The sequence below is a fragment of the Lates calcarifer genome, linkage group LG19 (assembly GCF_001640805.2).
Source record: "Lates calcarifer isolate ASB-BC8 linkage group LG19, TLL_Latcal_v3, whole genome shotgun sequence".
Taxonomy (NCBI): Eukaryota; Metazoa; Chordata; class Actinopteri; family Centropomidae; genus Lates; species Lates calcarifer.
Genome location: NC_066851.1, coordinates 18,894,657 through 18,916,365, shown reverse-complemented (window position 1 = coordinate 18,916,365; position 21,709 = coordinate 18,894,657). Strand labels below are relative to the sequence as shown.

The following is a 21,709-nucleotide window of genomic DNA, read 5'->3' as shown; positions in this document are numbered from 1 at the left end:
CTGGGCCAAAGAAAACACAACCACCTCACATTTCACCATAAAAGACAGGAGACAAAAGCATAAAAAATATTTAATTTGCTCCAATCAAACAAGTGTCCTTCAAATGCTCTACAGTAAATGTTTCTTTAAAATGGCAGACTTAATTTATACTGGCTGCAAATAGCTTATTCAGAATATTACTAACAGTAGCACTTTATCACATTATACAGTTTTGATAGGCTGTTAAAGTCTTAATATTTAGGAAATTGATTGGTGTACACGCAATATAAGCATACACAGCTAATGAGTTTTTTTCTAATACTGTAATCCATGTAATATATATATATCATCTGAATACCAAAATATGATACACAATTCATACATTCACAAAACATATGTATGTCATTTATCTTATACAATTATGAAATCAGATGTCTAGAAAAGATACAAATTTGAAACTAGTTTAACTTGTGTTTCAAGACCATAGAAATGAGATAAATGTACAAAAAGAAAAAGAAAACTCTTAATGAAAATGTGGCACTTGAACGTCCTCTGCTACATTCGTGATACAGTCGGTGCACTTGTCTGGCAGTACTGTATCGATCAAAAATTCACAGATAAGCGTTGACATCATGTTAAAATGTCAACCTTTTATTTCCCTCAAAGGAGAATATTTTGATTCTGCACTCCTAGCTCAAAGAAGTAGTTTAATATTTGGGGGAGAAATGTTAAATTGCTGTTTTAGAAGATTTAGATGAGAAGACAGATACCACTCTTATGTCTGTACACTGAATATGAAGCTAGAGTCAGCAGCTCGTTAGCTTAGCTTAGCATAAAGACTGGAAATGAATGGGAACAGTTAGCCTGGCTCTGCCCAAAGATAATAATATGTGTCTGCCTTTACCTGTAAAGCTCACTAATTAACCTGTTATATATTGGTTGTTTCATACAACAACTCCAGTGTACAAACAATGATTTGTGGTTTTAATAGAGGCAAAGTGCTGGACTATTTTTTGTCCGGGTGCAGTGCGGTTTTCAGTGAAGAGGTCACTGCACCCAGCCAAAAAATAGCTCCTGTAACCCCCCATAAAACTCCAAATAGTGGCTGGTAGTGCTATTACACTACGTGGATTCTGGTACATTGGACAGAACCAGGCTATTTCCCCTTGTTTCCAGTCTTTACGCTAAGCTAAGGGCTGCTAACTTTATATTTACTGGACAGATATGAGTGTGATATCAATCATTGAATATGTATATTTCTCAAAATGTCAAACTATTCCTTTCAACCTCTCCAACTCTTTCTTTTCATCATAAAGCACAAAACACACGATGTGTAACACAAAACACATTTTCTTAATATATTGTCAAATTGAATTGTTTTGCATTACATACAAACTATATTCACCGTTAAGTTGCCCTGTTTAAAGTCAAACAGACTTACCTGCTTGTTACATCACCTATATTTATCAAATGGATCTATTTAAATGACGTTAATTCATAAAAGTACATACATAGACAATCTTAGCTCTCATAAGAAGAAAGTCTATTTTGTCCTAAAAGCTTATGTTAGCATAGAAATGTATGTTGTATTACGCAAATTCTTTCATCTAACATCTAAAAGAATTTTAAAATGTGGCGTCTTGTTGTTCACCCTTATCATGTAAAAGCTATTAAGTGAAAAATGACTTGTCAGACCACAGAATGACTTTTTCCTTATATATCATCATAAACAGCACAAATCATCATAAACTTGAAAATATAGTACAACTGGCAATATTTAGCGTGTGCCCTCACAGAGTTGAGGAGCTTTGTTTGTAGTCTTTGAGGATGACAGAGGCATATGTCACATTTGGAGGGGTGCACAAAATCGACTCGGACACCGGCGAGTTGGGAAAGGGGCTCACTGGAGGACAAGCACAATCTCGGAAGGGGGAGGGCGGCATCAGAGCCAGAGAGTCCTCCATTGCTAATTTGACCTCAACCAGGTCCTCCTCGTCATGAATCTGCGCGTTGTTGTACATATAGCCGTGGAGAAGGCCAAACTGCTCATTCTCCATCTCGTCCTCCTCCAACGGGGAGGCGGGCTCCTCGTCGAAAGGGTCGAGGTGCATGGGCAGGACCGGGTCCTGCTGGATGAGGTGGGCCTGGTGGTACACGGGCATGCCGCCGCTCACGGCCTCGGGCATGCTAATCATATCATTGAGCTCGGGGATGTCACTATTGAATTTGCTCACCACCACCTCCTCCTGTAGGTGGTCCATGATGATATGTTGGGGGATAATACTATTTTTCTGCATGAGCTCAGGGGTATAGAGCTCCACCTCCTCCTCCTCGCCCACATCCTTTATCAGCCCACAAGCAGGCATTTGCCCGTGGGCCATCATGGGGGGAGTGGACAGGGGGGTTGTATCTGACAGGGTCACTCTCGTCCTCCTCAGCCACATTGTACAAAGTCTTAGTGCTGAGGTCTGAGAATTCCAGTGCTGTGTTTTGGTAGGTATTAGTTAAGGGTTTGATGACAGCCATCTGATTGGAACCTGCTTCCTGTCTCTTCACATGCACTGACAGTCTGTGCCACATGTGATCCCCTTTTGGAGGATGTCTTGCACCTGGTTCAGACCATGACACAGACTTTCCATTAGAACTATGAACAAAATAAAAACGACTGTTACTTCACAGGAACCCAGAAAAGTGGAGACAGAAACAGCATTTCTGGTTCATGTAAAAAGCTAATTTTTATCACTGAGTCTAGTGTAAAAATATGTCATATTGCAGGCAATATTCCAGGGTATCTGCAGGTTTTAAAATACTGAAAACAGTTACCACAAATATAAGCCTTAGACTGTATTAAAAGCCTTAAGGTGAGTGAATTGTTGGGACATTACACACTGATAAACTGAAAGCAGGTCTGTGGCAACAGTGAGTAGTGTGCACAGGAGGCTATATTTAATATAGATATCATTTTTTGGCATTTCATTCAGCACCAGCAGACTTCTCTCGCTAGAGTTGGCTACAGTAGGTAGGAATCTCATTGAGCTATAATGGGCAAGTGCTTAAGAAAGATTTATTTGAACTTCATTTATTCCATTTTATTTAATCAGGGTCCAGGTAATTCAATTAGTTATATCATTAGGAATTATGGTGATATACTGCTGGAAAGCTGTAAAAAATGTGATATAATTATAAATAATTCTAGGCCATATTGTGCCTACTGGTTTTCAATCATATTTTGGCCATTGTGACTGTAAAAACAGGCATTAAACTGAATTCTATGCTGTGTTAGAAAGGTCCCAGAAACTCTTTGATTTCATTTGGTGAACTCTGCAGAAACCCTGTATTCTGTATTTGTGATTTAACTGGTCATCCCTTAGCACACAGAGATGCTTGTTTTAATTTAACAGGTTAAAGGTTAAAATGACTGTGTGAATTGAGTACTGACCTACATCCGTCACACTTAACAACAGGTGATCCTATGAAAGTGAATACAGTAAGACGTCAGGTTCCCTTGGAGAGGGAATTACAGTAAAACCAGCATCCCTGAGGTGCCTCAGGAGCAGGACTCACAGACTCAATTAATGAACCTACCTGCCGTTTCCAGGGTTCTTCTTCCTCTTAAACATGTTGAGCAGGCTGTTGCTTCGGCAGGCAATTTTGCCGTCGCCGACGTGCATTCGCACAGCGTCAGAGGTGGTGAACGCGCTGCGCACGTTTCGCTCTGGTTTGGCGATGATGATGTACATCTTTGGTGTGAACATACAGCCCAAAGCAACAGTCACACTGAGGCTCACAGAGAAGGATGTCGTGATGATCTTGTAGTTGCTGCCAAAGTAGATTGGCACGAACGCCAGCCAGATTATACACGTGGTGTACATGGTGAAGGCAATGTATTTGGCTTCGTTGAAATTTGCAGGAACGTTGCGGGTCTTGAAGGCGTAGTAGGTGCAGCTCATGATGAGCAAGCCGTTGTAGCCCAGAGGGGCAACAACACCGAGGTTGCTGGTGTTGCAGATCAGGAAGACTTCTCTGATGCTGGGGTAGGATTTAATGGGTTCAGGCGGCTCCATGATGATGAGGGTAATCTCCAAGGTGAGCTGGACACTGATCAGGATGGAGGCGATAACCACCTGAGCCCAAGCGCTCATGAACCTCGGCTTTCTGGTGCAAATCTTCTTCTTGCTGCCTGCCAGGATGCGGGCAATGCGGTTGGTTTTGGTCACCAGGGCAGAGTAGCACATGGCGGCTGAGAGTCCGACAAGAAGCCGCTGGAGGTAGCAGGAGGCCACAGTGGGGCGGGCGATGAGGGTGAAAGGACACAGATAGCCCAGGAAGATGCCTGCTAGGATGATGTAGCAGAGCTCCCGGCTGGAGGATTTGACCACAGGCGTGTCACGGTACAAGACAAAGACAAAGGCAACAAATGACGTGACCAGGATGCCCAGGCAGGAGAAGACCACCTGGATAATGGACTCTGGATGGCCCCACTCCAGGTAGCGCAGGGGGATTGGCTCACAGCCTGAAAGTGGGAAAAACATGAGAATAAATACACAGCCACAATATACTGAAAGCAGCTCATAAAATTTTCATATTTTTAGTGCAGGCTTGTTGGCAAGACTTTTGATTATAATCACAAATGGTCTAAATCAAAAGTAATTTTGCATGGAAAGAATAAAAGGTTATACAGATTCTAAGGCTATATTGTATGGACACATTCAAAATTAATCAAATACACTTTAGCCTGAGAAAATACAGTAAGTCTCAAAGTAGGTTTTTAGCTCAACTATAAATAAACCCCTTTCTACTCAGCCATGACCAGGCTGGGCTGCAGCCAGTGGAGGAGGGGGCCAATGCAGCAGGACAAAGTAAATCACCGCATTTTTCATGGATCCAAATACGATCTCCTTTCTGCTACATGTTGAGAACACACTCTGAATATCTAATTTATGTTGCTTTATTAATTTATTGTGTAACAAAGGGAGGGTTAGGTTTAGAAAAGTGCAGCACAGAGTAAGTTTTATGTCATCCCCGTGCTCCACATTTTCTCATTTCTGTGTGCATCTAAAGGTCTCGTGGCGAAAAAAAAAAAAAAAAAAGACACAGCATGGAGGCAGGATGATCCTATTAAGAAAGTGTCTTGTCTTTGAACAGCACAGAAGGCCTTTGAAAGTGGGCCAGAAGAGTGGTAAGTGAAGTAGGGCTGCTGTCGGATAAAATGGTGAAGATGATGAATGGCTCTCAGGTGTCATGGGAAGGCAATGAAAATAGGACGGAACAGGTTTATGAAATAGTGCTGCAAAAATCTTAGCAGGACAAACTGTACGGAATACAGGTGGTGGGATAAAAGCTTGGAGGAACTTAACTTTCCACAGAGCCTCTAATAAGACCAAAAAATCTCCTCTTATCTCTGAAAACATCAATCATGCAACAGGAACGCAGCCTGTGGCCACTAAAGTACCCGAAATTCATCTAAATTTAAATGTGAAAAATTGCAGAACAGCAGAATCTTCTGTTCTAATCAGATGAGGTTTTTTGTCTTAGATGAATTTTGCAGAGAAATTAAATTTGGGGGTTTCATGCAATAGTAAGACATTGTGGGAAATACATTTATTCCCTTTGTTTCTGAGAGTTAGAAGAGTTTGTTTCCACTAAACATGAACCTGCAGCCAGGAGAAAACAACCAGCCAGGCTCTGTCCAAAGACAACTAATTTACACCTACCAGCACTCTAAACTAATTAACATGTTATATCTTGTTTGTTTAAAACAAACATTAAGACAGCAATTTGTGGTTGTACTGGGTTTTAAGGCTGGATTATTTCTTATCTAGGAGCAGTGACTTCCTGAAGGCACATAATCCCCCATAAAACCACAAATTGTTATTTTTACATTTCAGTTTTTGTAGATATGAAACAAACAAGTTAAACCATGTTAATTAGGGAACTTAAAGAGGTGCTGGTGGGCCAACTTTGCTATTTTCTGATAGAGCCAAGCTATCTGTTTCCCCTGGTTTTCAGCCTTTATGCTAATCACAGCTAATCATCTGCTTGTTGTAGCCTTAAATTTAACAGGGAACTCTGAAAGTGGTAATGATCTTCTCATCTCTACCTCTCAGCAAGGAAACTATATTTCCCCAAATTTCAAACTATTCCTCCAATGAAAAACCAGTTGGTCCTCTTTCAGATCTGAAGAATTAAAAAAGTAAGCAAAGTGAAGCCCACCTTCCAGTTCTTTGTCAGGCCACCAGCCCAGTTCACAGGCCTTGCATGTGAACTCATCCTGGACATACTCGTTGTCTTTGCAGGCTGTGCAGATCCAGCAACAGCTCACCTCTCCCTTCCTGATCACCTGATCAACAAAACATGTAGAGAAATATAAAAAAAACGTTCCTGCAGCATCTCTACCCAGAATTTGTTCCAATGCAAAACTAAAAATAAGATGAATAGGACGTCTCTTGCCTTGATCTCTCCTTTAGAGCAGGGTTCACTGCAGACAGAGCGGACCATGTCACTGCGGTTCATCTGGATCATGTCATCATCAAGGCTGAGTATGCCCTCATGCCAGGAGCCAGTGTTAATGTAGTCATAAACACCAGGATCCACACGCTGGAAGTTCATAATCTCGTACCTGATGGTGAACAGCGAGCCATGAGTCAGAGGAAAGCACAACTTAACAAGACTTCACCAACACTGAATCAAATCTTAAAGGGAAAATAATAAGAGTTTTATAGCCACTTAGAGAAGAACAATAATATTTTATCAGCAGGGGTCAGGTTCATGATCAATACTCCTGTAGTGACTCAGGGATTATTTTGCCAGGTGCTGATATTTCTGGCATCTTGCTCGCTCTCTGGTTTGCACTAAAAACGCCCCACTGGAATTTGAAGACACTTCTCCAACCTCACCTGACGATGCAATTTCAGTTCCTCACTGATAAAAGGCAATGCTAGTAGCAAGAGACTATAATATTTATTTATTAAAGATAAAAAGCCTTGTTCTCAACAAGTTCTTAGTGGGTTTTACTGTGCATATATGTTAGTTATATAAACAACCAGACAATTGCTTTTCTCATTACAGTAGCACAGTAATTAAATTAATTTATAAAGCCAACAGACATTGATAACGGAAACATGGTTTTTGAAATAGCCTTAATTGCTTTCTGAAATAACTTGTGAAAAGTGGGCAAAAGCCCCGAAACCCAAAGTTGATCAGAATCAGAATCAGAATCCTTTATTAATCCCTTTAATCCCTAATTGTTGTATTGCAGTGCTCCATTTCTAAGTACAGATAAATAAAGAGGAACAGAATAACATAACAATAATATCTTATTGTTAAATAAAATAAAATAGTGATATAACTTCTTCATCTTCAAAATATAAAGAAATAAAGAAATATACCCCTTCAAAATAGACACTCTATACATTGTTAATATTCTGATTCTGATTGTTCAGTGTGTAACATGTCTTATAATTTGTTTTGACTGACTCAAAGATGTTGACATTACTGTCATAGAAAACTGTGAAAACTGGCAAATATTCACAACTACTGGTACCAGCAATTTTTGCTTATATATACAATATAATCACTTTATACATTATTTAACAAAGTTTCCCAAGTTGTCTCTGGTGAACTGTGAGTTTGTTTTCATACAAAGTTTCACTAAGAGAGGACTGAGCCAGAAACTTGTAATGGAAGAGATAAAATTGGATCTGTGTTGCTCCAATTACAACTACTATACAGTGCTTCAAGAAGAACAAACAGGAAGTATAATCTACCTCCCAGGTGAGTCCCCGTTCTCGTCAAACCATATGTCCTCTCCGGAAACACCGGTGAAAGACGTCTTGAGGAGAAAGTCCAGTAAGTGGCTGCCATCAACTGGCTTCATGGACTCACAGAGCCCCACATGGCCAGGGCAGAGGTGAGTGTGCATGTCATGCAGCCCGTGCGCCATGGCATAGATGGCGTTGATGACGAAGCCCATCTTGCTGTCTTGAACATAGTTGTCCTCCAGATTCTCATAACCTGTTTACACATGAGAGAATGGTAAGGATTCATCTCCAGGACAATTTTTTAAAGAAGGAAAAGCCTTACAGGAGGTGCTTCATTGCTGCAAGCAGTAGCATGTTGTGTGTTTTAAGTCTTTTCTAAATTTCAGGTGTACTGTACAGGTGTGTCTAGCATGATGTAACATATTACAAAGGAGTGATAGGGTGCTTACAGATGCATTCTTGTAATTATTCTCTGAAAACAGGCAGCAAGCTACACTTTGCCTCTGTGGGAGACTGCTTTAAAAGAACTGGAAGCCTCAGAAAATGGTTTCAAAGAAACCTTGTTACCATGGCAAGACTATCTGTTTCTGCATTCATGAGTCAGGATTCAATTAGAGTTGGTCTAAAACACTGCGCCACTGAGATTGTGTCTCCTCAAGCAGAAAAATAAACCAACTATTCTCATGCGTTTGGATCTCTTGTCTTCTGCGCGTATAGTTTCTCCTCAGACAAACACGGTGAGCGACTGAGACAAAAATGATTTGTATTTGGATGCAAACAGTGTGTGATGTTCAAACACACCCTATCAGTTCAGTGTAATGCAAGCTAGAAGCAGGAGTAAGCAGGTTTTTCAGTTGCTCTGTGTAAAAGTAAGATGTCATAGCTCAGTGTTGTTACAAAGACCTACACCATGCATTCAGTCCATTCTCGTGAAAACAATGGAAGCGTGTTTGGCTGCTTCTCAAATCGAAGATGATCTTTTTTTTATTTTTATTTTTTTTTACAACTTCCCTCAGTGAAAAGCTAGAGCACAGACAACCCCTGTATCTACAAGGTACAGTGATCTAAATCCTTCTCTTTCTTTCTTTCCTATCAAATACTTGCACTCAAAATTCTGTTTCCTCTCCAGTTGTGGGGCAAATCATGTACACTTAGAGCTTGCGTTTTTACAAGGATCAAGCAGATAAAGCATACTCTTAAATTAGCATTCTGTCTATGCTTGTAAACTATCAGAGCTTATGAATTTTAATCTAGGACATGGTCTATTAATCCTAATAGAAGTCACTGCAGTCTCTCCCTTCACCATATCTGTCACCTGAATCAGCTCCAAAATTCCTTTTTAATATTTTATGCAAAAGAAGTGGAGCAAGATGTTGCAACTGATAGGATGGCTGCTGAAAAATGATACAGCTTGTTAAAGTTTTCCTCTAGAAGGGAATATGTAGCTGACTGTTATTAATGTTGATTTGATTCATACTGTAACATGAACTCTATTGAATATAATTTAAATGACTGAAACTCCAGATTTTGCAATATCATTTTCAATGAAAAATAAATAATTCTGTTCCCCTGATAGCTGGTGTATGGCACTGTTACATACTGTAGCTCTGCATGTTATCAAACAAGTCAGATTGTGTTACATTATTAAAGGATTCTGAATTACCCTTTGTTGGTATCTCTACAAATTATTAGAAAATAATGGCTTAATAGGAGATAATAACTTTTCATGCATCTTTGATTATTTCTTTGTTACTGAAGTTGCAGGTTATTGTAAAGAATATTTATTACATTTAAGTTTTTAGTAAAGATTCAGGATTAAAAAAAAAAACAGGGAATTTTACAACATTTTTAATTATTTTCTCATTATTTCATTTTTTCGAGACTTGAGCAAAACTCATCTGGTAGATTTTCTGTCTTGGGGTGTTCTAATTAGGTCTTTAATTGTGTGTATAGTCTTTTATAACTAATATACAGTCAGTGTTGTTGTTATGTGGTATGTTTATGTATGTATTAATAAACTGCCAGATGGGTCAAAGACAAGTTGTATTCTCTTCTCTTCTCTTTTTGATTTTTACATATTATAATAACAAATATGAGGTAAGATATGCACTCTCTGTGTATTCTAGTAACGTAATTTATCGGTAACATTATCAGCTGTTACATGTAACTCTGTGTGATTTGAGGCTAATGATCCTTATGAGCATCATCCACTGCTGGTGTGTTTGTGGCATTTGTCATTTGTGTTGAACACAAGTAATGATCATTAAAAAAAAAAAAAAGGCCTGCTGGGAAACTGTCTGCCTGTGCAAACAAACATGAAAACAGTAAAGTCAGTTGGATAGCAGCTGGGTGAGCATCCAATGGGAGCTGCTGGTGATGACCTAGTTAAACAGCTCGCTGGCGTCGACGCTCGCCTCACTCACTGAGCTGTGTGAGCTTCACTCATGATGCAATGATGTCATGATGTCAGCATGCAAGCAAGAGGACCCACTGCTGCTGCTGCACGTCGAGATTAGTCGGCCGCATGATAACTGAACCTTCCCTGTGTATTACATGAATTAAACTGTGTAGTGAAAGAGTATAATGGACCAGGGAGTATTTTCTAATGCAAATTGGCTTTACTATTTCTGTGGCTACATGCAACTTAAGCCAGATCAGCCAGTCACCATCTCACTCAAATGTTATTGGGCTGTTTTATACGACTGTCTTAAAGGCCAGAAAGGGTGTGAGAGCACAAAGAGAGAGCAGATAAGAACCAATTGTTGGGCTCTCACCGCAATGTAACAAAAAAAAAAAAACAAATAAAAACATCCCAATAGCTTCATATATTAGAGGTCAACTGAGATTAATGGTGTGTTAAATTATTAAGAATATAAGCAGACAACTTGAATTATCCCAACATGAGATAAAACCTTAATATCAGTCGACCTCTATGTATATTGCCAAAGTGAGGAGCATTATGGTTCCATTCAGAGGGATTCACTCACCGTCTTGGAGTTCTATTCCAAAAACATAAATAAAATATAAATAATAAATAAAAATAAAACAATAGAACAGGACAGAAAACTGTAACTCTATCTCCACTTATGAGACAAAAAGAAATACTCTAATAACTGCTGTTAAAATATGAGGCTTTGTCAAAATGAATAAAAGCTTGTATGTGCATAATAAAGTAGAGAGGCACCATTCTCGGTATCACACTATAAATAATATGCAAATGCTGCAAAAGAAAGACAATTAAATCAACTGCAGAAAGGAAGGTGCGATGACAAAAACAAATTCACAGAAGAATCTTCAACTGAAAAGTATGGTTTCTTTTCTCTTTTTTTTTTTTTTTTGCTGCATGCATAATTTTATATTTACGTTTATCAATAAACCCATTAAAATAATTTCAAAATGTTTTTAAGAATTAAGGGTGCTTGAGAAAGCAATGTAATTTCCTTGTCAGCCTTATGACTTTAGATTGAAAACGTAAATATATAGGCTTTTATTTAAAAAAGAAATATGTATAAGCAGTGGGTAAAAAAATTTGGAAACATGCTTGTTGAGCATTGTTTCCAGAAACTAAAAACTTAAGCTAATGCATTTACTTTGCTCCTTTTTTAAAAGAAAAGGATTTAATTTACCTAGTTCATCATCCTCTGTAAAGCCAAGTGTCACAGAAATGAACAATATGAAAAAAATATGTGTTATTGGATTGACTTAGAGAGAATTCTACCCTCTGGCAGTCTAATTCATAATTAAAGAGTGTGTTCCAGTTTACGGGGCCTTTTGGCATCGTCCTCTGGGCATTGCACACATCAGAACAGTTCAAGAAGACAAGCTGATGTGCACACTGGCGTAAGAAATGTAAACCAGAGAAACTGCAGGAAACATCACAATCACCTAACGAGCTGTTTAGCTACCTGAGCAGTTCCGTGCATAATTCATGTTCTCTTGCGGGTGTCCGGGAAGGCGGCACTGAAACCGGTACTGCCAGAACTCGGGGAACCACGGGTTGCGGGTGTTGGTGCTGAGCCTGAGCTTCAGGAAGTAGTCGTCGAAGGAGGAGACCTCTTCAGACTGCAGCTTCACAGTGATGCCGCCCACAGCCTCCTGCTCGTATCCCTCCACCACCTCAACTCGGTCTGCCCAGCCGTCACTGCGGAGAGGAACACGCTGCAATTAGTACTACTACAACTAGTTTGTGCATCTCATGCATTAATATTACATTTGAGTCACAGAGCTGAGCGTGTGTTTTTCTGAGAAACAAATACCCAATGACCCAATGGTCATTTATAACACTCACCCCTTTTCTGAAGATATTTCCAGAATCCTCAAAGACTCTGCTAACAATCTGATGCTTGACATAGACACCAGTTTGATCAGATTATAACAAATCTTGACAGTTTCTTAAAGTTTGACAGTCAAGACTCTTGGTGTTGCACTTGATCTTACCCTCTCTTTTGATCCCCAGACTGCCTTTTTTCTCACCTATAACACAGTTGAAATTCTGTCTGTTCTGTCCGTGTCTGATGCAGAGACCCTAACTCACTCACGCCTTTGTTTCATCCAGACTTGATCATTTTAACGTTTTGTTTTCAGGCCTGCCACATCTTCACATGGTTCAGAAAACAACTGCAGCTAGAATTTTAACTAAAACCACTTTCAGCACAACACTGGCTAAATGATGCCAGACAAATTCGGTCCCCCTTTATTGCTTTCCTGGAAGAAGTCCATGTCAGTCTGAAGAACTTTCTCCTCTTTGGAGGTCATGTAACTCAGATTCTATCTGCTGGCACCTGGAAGTTGTTTGGTGTCATGTCATTCACCTGTTTGATTGTTTGTACTGTAAATCTACTGTTGTTCTCTTCTGCATTCTAAGCTTTTGAGATTTTCACTTCACAAGTCAAATAAGATGAACATTTTCCAAACAGTGTTCTGGCGAAAGGAAAATGACACATTCTTGTTTGACGATGTTGTAGCACCAAAAGTCTGTTTGAAGCCACATGCAGCCTCATAAACCAGGCTCAGACTGAATCCTATAGAAACCTTCTCCCTTTTGTTTCCCTGACTTTGCTTCCTTTTCAGCCTCCCTGCTGAGGGGCGTGGAGTGCTCACTGTACTTGCCGAAAGAAGAAGAAGAGGATGATGGAGAAAAAAAAAAAAAGAAAAGTCCACAGACACAATCACAAGTCCGGTGAGAATTCACAGATCAGTACTTTAGCAGACAATCTGCCCTGGAGAGAAATGAGCTTCCGCCCTCATGCACACACTCTGATTCTTAAGTGTGATTCTGTATCTACACTGGTCATAGTTTGTATTTATAGTTTACACGCTCGGTTATTTGAAAGTCAATTCTGCATTTAATCCTCTCACAAAACATCATGCTGATGAGACAAAAGCTTTTGTTTGATGCTTCAGATTTGAATCATACCCAACAAAAAAAAAAAAAAAACAACAACTCCCCCCTCTTCATTTGAGTTGCAAATGCTTCTTGAGTATTTTTAAAGCAGCGTTATGCAGTGTGGGATCAAATCTGTGATGCATACATGCGCTACTGTACGTCTATGAGTGAGAAATGAAGGAGGAGAGCAGGGGATATGGAGGCCTTAAATAGCATCATTCCAAGGATGATTTGGCATTGAAAGCAGCTCACTAGAATGCAACAACAAAACCTTACAATTTTGCAAGAGAAGAAAGGCTGAAAATCAGTGCTCAAATCTCTGTCTCTGAAAACCAAACAAGAAGTTAGAATTACTGGTGTAATCTTGGATTCTTGGATCTATTACATCTTAAAAACATAGTGAGTATCAGACAGGTCCAAGGCTCAGAGAAACTAATCCATGCTTTCACTTCCAGCAGGTTGGATTTCTGTAACTGTCTTTTCGGTTCATTCAGAAAGCTGTAGCTAGACTCCTAACAAAGACCAAGAAAAGTGAACACATCATAACAGTTCTCAGGTCTTTTCACTGGCTTCCAGTGTTTCAGAGAACAAACTTTACTACTGTTGCTCGTCTAAATCTCTGAATAGCTTGGGACCAAAATACATCTCTGACTGTCTTTTACCATATGATCCCTCTCCGCCTCTCAGGTCGTCAGGTAGACGGCTCCTAACTGTTCCCAGAGTACAAACTAAACATAGCAGCATTTAGTTACTGTGCACTGCAGAGCTGGAATAAATCTCCAGAGGATATTAGACCTGCTCTGACTTTGACCACCCTTCGACTCAGGTTAAAAACTCCTATGTCCTGCACTGAAAATTAAATACTCATCATGAACCATTCGCCTCTTATCCCGTTTGATCCAGTATGATAGAAAAAGTTTGCCACATGGAAAACCTGCAGTGAGGTTTTATCTGTATTTACACCATGCTAGCGGCAGAGCTCCAGGGCTGTTGATCAAGAGACTATTGGAGACCAGATTAAATTATCTCAGTAAATTACTGGATGAATTTTCATCAAATTGTATACAGAGGTCCCCAGAGGATGAATAATATCCTGACTTTTTCTCTAGTGCCACTGAAATGTGTAATTTTTGAGTGAAATGTCCGCTTATCATTATCAGATAGATAGGCAGTAAATTCATTAACCGAGGATGTACTTTCAGTTTTCTGCTAATTAGTAAACGTTCACGCATGGTAACATGATGAACAAAGATGATGAACATTTGATCATATGCTTTTTCAGTCTCACCCTTCAAATCTGGAGCAAACCAATGAAGCTGTGTGTTCAAAAAGGAATAATTCAAAGATTTTGATTATTGCACAAACTACAGTTCATCAGCAGGACAAAAATAACAGTTACCCGCCTCCTAAAACCCACATTAGGGTTTTAGAAAACCGATGCCAGCAGTACGTTTGGCTTGGCTGGCACTTCAAGAATGAACTGACAATGGCTGTCCAGTGTGACAGTATCAACAGTACCTGGCCATCTGCTTCTCAGCATCACACTCCCCCCAGTCCAACACTCTGAGTGCCAAAAACCTACAGCTCTGACGTCAACGCACACATGTAGTGTTACAGATTTACAAATTTATAACCCATATCTGATGTCACATTTATGAATCATTTAATTTAGTGGATGGAAGAATTATTCAAAAATCCTAGCACTGAGTTTTTATTGAATCTTAATTATGTTTTTATGAAATGATTAATCTTAGGAGGGAGGACATTTTCAAAGCAATACGGATTAGGAGTCAAATATATTGCAAGCTTTCTGTCAAGCACAGCAACATAAAATTGACTTATTGTTTTATCCTTTCCAAAGCAATGGGAGCTTCACTTGAGAGCTGATCAAATGAGTTGTGTGTTGTTTGAAATGTGTGGGATCTGTGGTGTGAGAACAGCCATTTCTTTCATCCTCCACACAGCAGAAGATGGATGGCAGAAGATGACCAGCACCTCGGGCATTTCGATTGGCCCATTGCACAGGCCTGCATGTGTTCACTTACTGCATTGCTCTAAAAAACATTTTCCTTTTTCAGTAGTCTCCTTGACCTAGAAAAACACACACTCTCACGCACACACACACACACACAGACACACACACAGCTCTACCAAACCCATGCCCTCCTTATCTTCCGTGGAGATTTTAGCAGCAGTGCAAATTCAAGTGGAAAGGGTGAGAGCAAGTTTAGCCTTTAAAACGCCCTATTTTTTCATACATATATTTCATCATTTGGGGTTTTCAGTAAGGGGTTTTGAGTCCTTCTCATCAGACTTTTTGAATAAAGCAGCCACACATTAATGAACGATCTCTCAGTAAATTAACCATAGCGAGCTTTTATCGTAGCCTCATTTCAGGTGCTGCAACTACTCCTAACAGGACTTGAGATGAGCTGAGACTCCATAAAGAGGGAATGTCTGGTATAAGTGCTGATATGAGCTTTGATGTTCACTACTCCACATTCCCCAGCTTATGCTGGAGGTGCTGTCCCATATTAGCCCATCCTGCCTGTGATCTGACAGGGAGAGGGAGAGCTCGCTGCGTGGATGCATTATTCATTACTGAGCCTGACTCAAAGCATCTTCTGCTTTCAGAGGAACTCTAGTCCCGGTAGGAAAAAAGAATATTTCGGTTCCATATGAACTTTGTGTGTACCATCCATCCCGGGTGTAGCTGTATACAGTATTACAACAGAGAATTCAGTGGCTGTATTTTCCTCACAGAATCGTGGTGTAATATGCACGGAAAATGTATTTATTGATGAGCTCATTTCATGTTTTAATGTGATTAAATGATTATTATTATTAGCGCCATTATTATTTATATGTTATCCTGATTTTTTCAGTAATTACACAATTTGTGAAGCAGCTTGAACTGCCACTGTAAATGAAACATGTTATATAAATAAATTATTATACCTTACCTCATTGAATACTATGTAAAATAATACAATTAAATAGTAGTATTGAAAGCTCCAAAATAGCTTGTAAATGGACCTGCTGATAAGATTATTTTGTCAACTTTTGCTTTGGATTTTTTGACTGAATTTCATTTCCTTTAAAATCCTTTAAAAACCAACAGCAGCACTAAAAGAAAGAATTCTTTTCATCAAAAAAAAAAGTTTGAAAACTTGTGTGTATTTCAATGTGACAGACAAAACTAAATTCCCCTGTGGGAAAACAAACTCTAACAAACCTGCCAATTAGAAGAAACTCTCCGGCTACTCCGAGCCGTCTCATGGCCATGAGCAGCCCTCGGACTGTCATGCCTTCACAGAAGCAGACAACAACTCGGGCTTTAGGCAGACGCTCCCGTAGCTTCCTCAGCAGCCTGTCGAAGTGCTTCTCCCCGGCATTGCTGTAGATCTTGTCAGAATGGGCGATGCAGATACCTTCCTGTGAGGCAAGCTCTTTGAACACTTCCATCCCACTTTCTCCGTAGTTACCTGAGAAAGACAAGAGGGGCTGTCAGGGGAGTTTCATTCACAGGAGATGGGATGGATCAATGGGTTTTGATTTATAAGTTCACTCTAGTTTTTTTGCTAAAATTATCCAAGGAAAGTTTGCTGAGAACACACATCTCTTCCTTTAGCATTTAAGTGGTCCGTCATGTCCCCAGAGTTCTTTTTATGGAATCAAGAGCAGCACAACTGGAGCAAACAGGGTGAGGGTGACCTCAACAGCAGTTTCTGAGGACAAGTCCAGATGTCCACAATCAGCACTGTATCGACTACAGCATCACTGATAAAAGCCAAGAAACATCAGACTGTTCTCTTTATGCCTCTGAAACTTCTATAAGTGTTGCACTTAATTATTTCATTGCCAACCTGACATCCAGATTATCACACGGTAAACAAAGAAGGCTTGCCAGGATTTGATTTGATTTTCAGTAAAAAACAGATGAGAGATTTGCAACAGCTGTGACACTTGCACTTGTGGGAGGAATCTCAATTACTGTACTCTTTGTTCAAATGTATTCTATATATCCTTTTATTTGTTTATAAAATGTGTTTTCAATACGTTATCTTGCATTATATGTTTTCATTACATGAGATATGTTGAAAAGTAATGCAAATGTCTTCATGAGATACAAAGATGTGTGGAACAATGTCACTTTATGGTCAATAATAGCTGCCTTTTTAATTAATCTGAGCATTGTTTTCTTGATTAATTAATACTGTCTTGCTTTGTTCGACTAACGGTCCAAAATCCAAAGTTTTAATTTACGATCATATGAAACAGAGAAAAGCAGCAAATCCTGACAGAAGCATGAAAAATGATTCAAATGATTAATTGACCATTAAAATAGTAGCCAACTAATTACCTGTCAATCAACTGATTGATTAATTGAGGAACTGTTGCAGCTTTAGTGTAGCAACAGCAGCTGAACATAGCAAGACTTTTGCTGGCAACACTGGTGAAGAAAAGAAAAGAAAAGAAAAGAAAATGCTGGGGTATGTCATTTTGTCTCATGATAATATGAAATTGCTCCTTATGGTCTTTGATGCATAAAATGAACCCTACATTCTTCACAAAAACCAGGTTCTTGAGAAAACCATTTTCTATTTCCTTCTCTGAAATTGCCCTGTGCTCATTCTGATGTCCTATGAATGAGCCTCACAAAGGAAACCACAACTGTCTGCAGCCACCTGCTGTTACAGCTGCAGTCTACATAATGTCATACACAGGGTGAAATAACTGTTAGATCATTGCAGCAAAATGAAACAACATTGATTGATTCAAGGCTGAACCCCTGTCTCTAAGATGGACCGATCTTTCCCGAGTCTTCTCATCTTTAATTTCCTGTTTTTCCTCCTGTCACCTCGAAAACAAGAGAACAAACTCGAAGAGGACAGGACTGTTGATACATTAAGGCTCACTCCACTGATTTTACAGACAAAGGTCAGTTCAGAGGTAAAAAATATACATATAACCCTGGTGATGTCATCAGGGTTACCGGACTTCTGCTTTACATAAGAAAGTCACGATTTCACAACAATTAAGAAATGTGTCTTACCCTCTGTGTGCACTGCAGAGACATAGGTCCAGTTATATCGTTTGACAATGTCCAAGAGCGCCCTGGCTTGAAGCGTGTCTGAGGGGACCACCCTGAGGAAGTACTTAAATAAAGTCTTGTCACTGAGGTCAATACTGGTTGCAGAATAGGCGATCTGTGGGATGTTGAACAGCTGAAGAAGGTTTTGGACTTGAATTGCAACAGAGCTGGAGCCAGGCCCAATGACCCCTGCGATGGGCTTCTTGGTTGGTGGCGGCTGACTGGAAGGCACTCCCTCGATGCACCACCTGGAGCCATCCTTGTCGTCCCGAATGGAGATGAGCGAGTCTCGTATGAACTCGATGCTCTGCTCCAGAGCCACAGACGAATGCCAGCAGGAGTCCCTGATCTCACAGCCTAGGGTGATGTTGGGTAACAGGTTTGGATCCGAGTTAATCCGATCCAAGGCATGGAACATGGCCTCCACCCTTTGGATGCCGTACTGCTCGCGGACCTCCCCACATTTCCTCTCTGCCACCTTCTCAGCCGATGGTTGGTGGTGAACAGAGAAGAGGGCGCCGATTATAATATCCCCATCCATCCTCGCCACCAGACGAGAGGCAGAACTCGGCACCACTGACCTCTCATACTTGCCCTTGGACAACACGAATGCCTCAAACAGTAAAACAGGCAAGTACAGAATGGCAGTCAGGTAAATCATATTCGACATTGTGCCACAGGAGCTGAATGTAGAATCATGTCCACTTGGCCATAATGGAGGTCCATCGAATCCTCTTTTGGATAAAATGGCAATTAACTCAGCTGCTTCTCCTTCAGTGTTGTCAGCCTGTACATGAGACAGCAAAGGACATTAATTCAGATTTTTCACACATGTAATTAGATTAGTTAACTGATCAGTTAGTTAGTCAACCAAAAATTAACAAGTATTTTGATAACCAGTCATTTTTAAACAAAAATACCAAACATTTTCTGGTTTCAGGTTCTGCTTTTCTTTGTCCTGCATGAGGATAAACTCAGTATCTTTTAACTGATTTTGACTATTGGTTGGACAAAACAAGTCATTTAAACGTCCCATTCAGTTTTGGACATCTTTTCACAATTCTCTGACGACATGCTTAATTGAGTGATTGAGAAAATAAAATGCAGATTCATTGATAATAAAAATCACCATTAATTACAGCCATGATTAATCTTCTAGGGACCAAAAATTGTTGTTGGGTCCATATTGACCCCCACTATTCATGGCAGTTTTTTCAGTTATTTCATCAGGCACCCAGAAACCAAACAGTGCACTAGAGCTGAAATTATAAATTGATTAGACAATTAGAAGGAAAATTAACAGGCAACAAGTTTAATAACTTATTACTCTGAGTCATTTTTTTAAACAAAAATGTTCTAGCCTCTTAAAGAGAATATTTTCTAGTTTGTGTTTTCTGTGACAGTAAACTCATTATGATGATGATCATCAATCATCAAATCATTGATGATGGGCTTCTGTCACTAGAATCATACATTTTAAACACTGAACAATCGATTGATTTGATTATTAAAGAAAATACATATTTGTTGCAGCCTTACAGTTCTCCTGTGATGGAATAATATGACCTTGCTCAAGGTTTTAACATTGAAAAAATAAAATAAAATACAGCAATTTAATGAATAACAATTTAAAACAAATGAGCAACACATATTAGCTAAATATATAAAAGTATGTGTGGGGCTTTTGGGGACCCAGGGAGTGCGAGGTCCCTGGGCAGTTGGCCACCTTGCCCGGTTGGTCAAAAAGCCTTGGTTGCAGCCTTACATGTTTCATTCATTCAATTTATCGAACTCTTGTTTCATCACTCTTCTGCTATAGATTATGCAAAAAAAAAAGTAAAACAGACTCACAATACATTAAACATGTAATAAAAAACATGCAAAAAGGCGAATATGGAGTAGTGCCTTTGCTATCACCTGAGTAAAGACCAACAGGATGGAACCAAAACAAGACCTTTTGAGTTTCAGCACCACGGACAGCCGCCTCTGTTACACTTGAGGATCTCAGCTGATTCCCAATTTCAACCTGCGACTGTTCCTTCAACTTTTACCCGTCAAACATCACACACAAGACTGTGACTGTGCTCTATCTGAACCATCTTCTCTGACCGCTGCCTCTAGCTTTTTTTATTCGCAGCTCGACAACCAGTGTCATTCACAGGACATTTTTAACATCGTCACCTACAGTATGTGCACATGCATCCCAATTAAAGCGCGAGGCTTAATTGACAGAGCCGACTGAATATTCGAGCAGGTTTAGGAAACCCTGTTAAGTACCGAGTCTGTGTCTGTAAAGCACCGCATCTAATAAGTGACATGACTTAACCTACCTGCAGCAGGCAGTTCGGGACATAGCGGGTCTGTGTCTCCTCTGAAGCAGCCAGACCGGACTCCAGCTCTTGTGCTGCGAAAACACAGTGGGATTGACTCACTCTCTCTTTCTTTCTCTCTCTCTCTCTCTCTCTACCCTTGTGTGTGTCTCTGCACTGATCATAAGGTGCCCCCTTCTTCTCCTCTTCCTCACTGCATCTTAAAAGCGGGTCACAGTCACTGCAGTGCCCCTGATTTGAAGCCACAGTTCATACACGTCAATTTCAGATAATGTAACACCAATTAGTGACATTTCTGGGTGGAGAATATTTAAATATTAATACAGAAATATTTATATAGAAAAAAATGTAGGTATTTGGAAAGATGACCTGCCAAGCCATGATAACAGTGCCAAATCTTTGTGGAGAGGGAGTCTAGTTATGCTCGTAATTAAAACTGTAAAGACAGAGTTCAAACTTCACATGAATTAGTCCCGCAGCGTCGTGCCAGACACCGACAGATGTGATGCACTTTCAATTCACCGCTGCGGACCTGAAAAGATCATGCTCTGCTGCCGCCCTGTGGCTCATATGAGGTACTACAACTGAAGCCTTATTAAAATTCATTGCACAAATTTGCAAATATATAAATAAATAAAAACGTATACAATAATTGTACAAATAAATGTATGATTAAAGTCATTAATTTGTCCCAATGTTTTTTGCTTATATTTTAAAATGATTTTATAATTTCATATTTTTGTTAGAAAAGGGGCGTGAAAATGTGACTTAGATCGATATAAAAATAGGTTAAATTTTAAATAAAGTTATTCCCAGAGAACTTCAGATTATGGGAGACTTGTATACATGTATTCACTTATAATTGAGCAAACTGGAATTATGATAGATAATTAAAAAAAAAGAGAGAGAGGAGAGAGAGAGAGAGATAGTAGTAGTAGTAAGTTATCAGAAGTGCTTAAAGCCTGCGTTCTTTTAATGTACTTTTCCTTCCTTTATTTGTTGTTTTATGTTATTACTGTAAATCAGTGACGTATGCTCTTATAACACTGCAAAACTTATCTAATGTTGACATTTTGGCCAGGTCTCTGATAAAGAGAATATGCATCTCCAGACTTCCCGGTTAAAAAATAATTAATCGATTTAACTATTTATCGAAAAT

The 21,709-nt window shown here is 39.5% G+C and overlaps 1 protein-coding gene across 1 annotated transcript; it reads right to left on the bottom strand.

Annotated features, from left to right (window-relative positions):
* Positions 1 to 57: 57 nt before the first annotated feature.
* Positions 58 to 21,088, bottom strand: grm1b (glutamate receptor, metabotropic 1b). Its single transcript, XM_018703718.2, is given in 10 exon segments — positions 58 to 2,372; positions 2,374 to 2,623; positions 3,565 to 4,492; positions 6,193 to 6,319; positions 6,430 to 6,598; positions 7,746 to 7,992; positions 11,645 to 11,880; positions 16,361 to 16,610; positions 18,182 to 19,007; positions 20,551 to 21,088. Coding segments are annotated over 9 exon segments (3,519 nt in total). The 5' UTR covers positions 18,891 to 19,007; positions 20,551 to 21,088; the 3' UTR covers positions 58 to 1,769.
* Between the last annotated feature and the right edge of the window lie 621 nt (positions 21,089 to 21,709).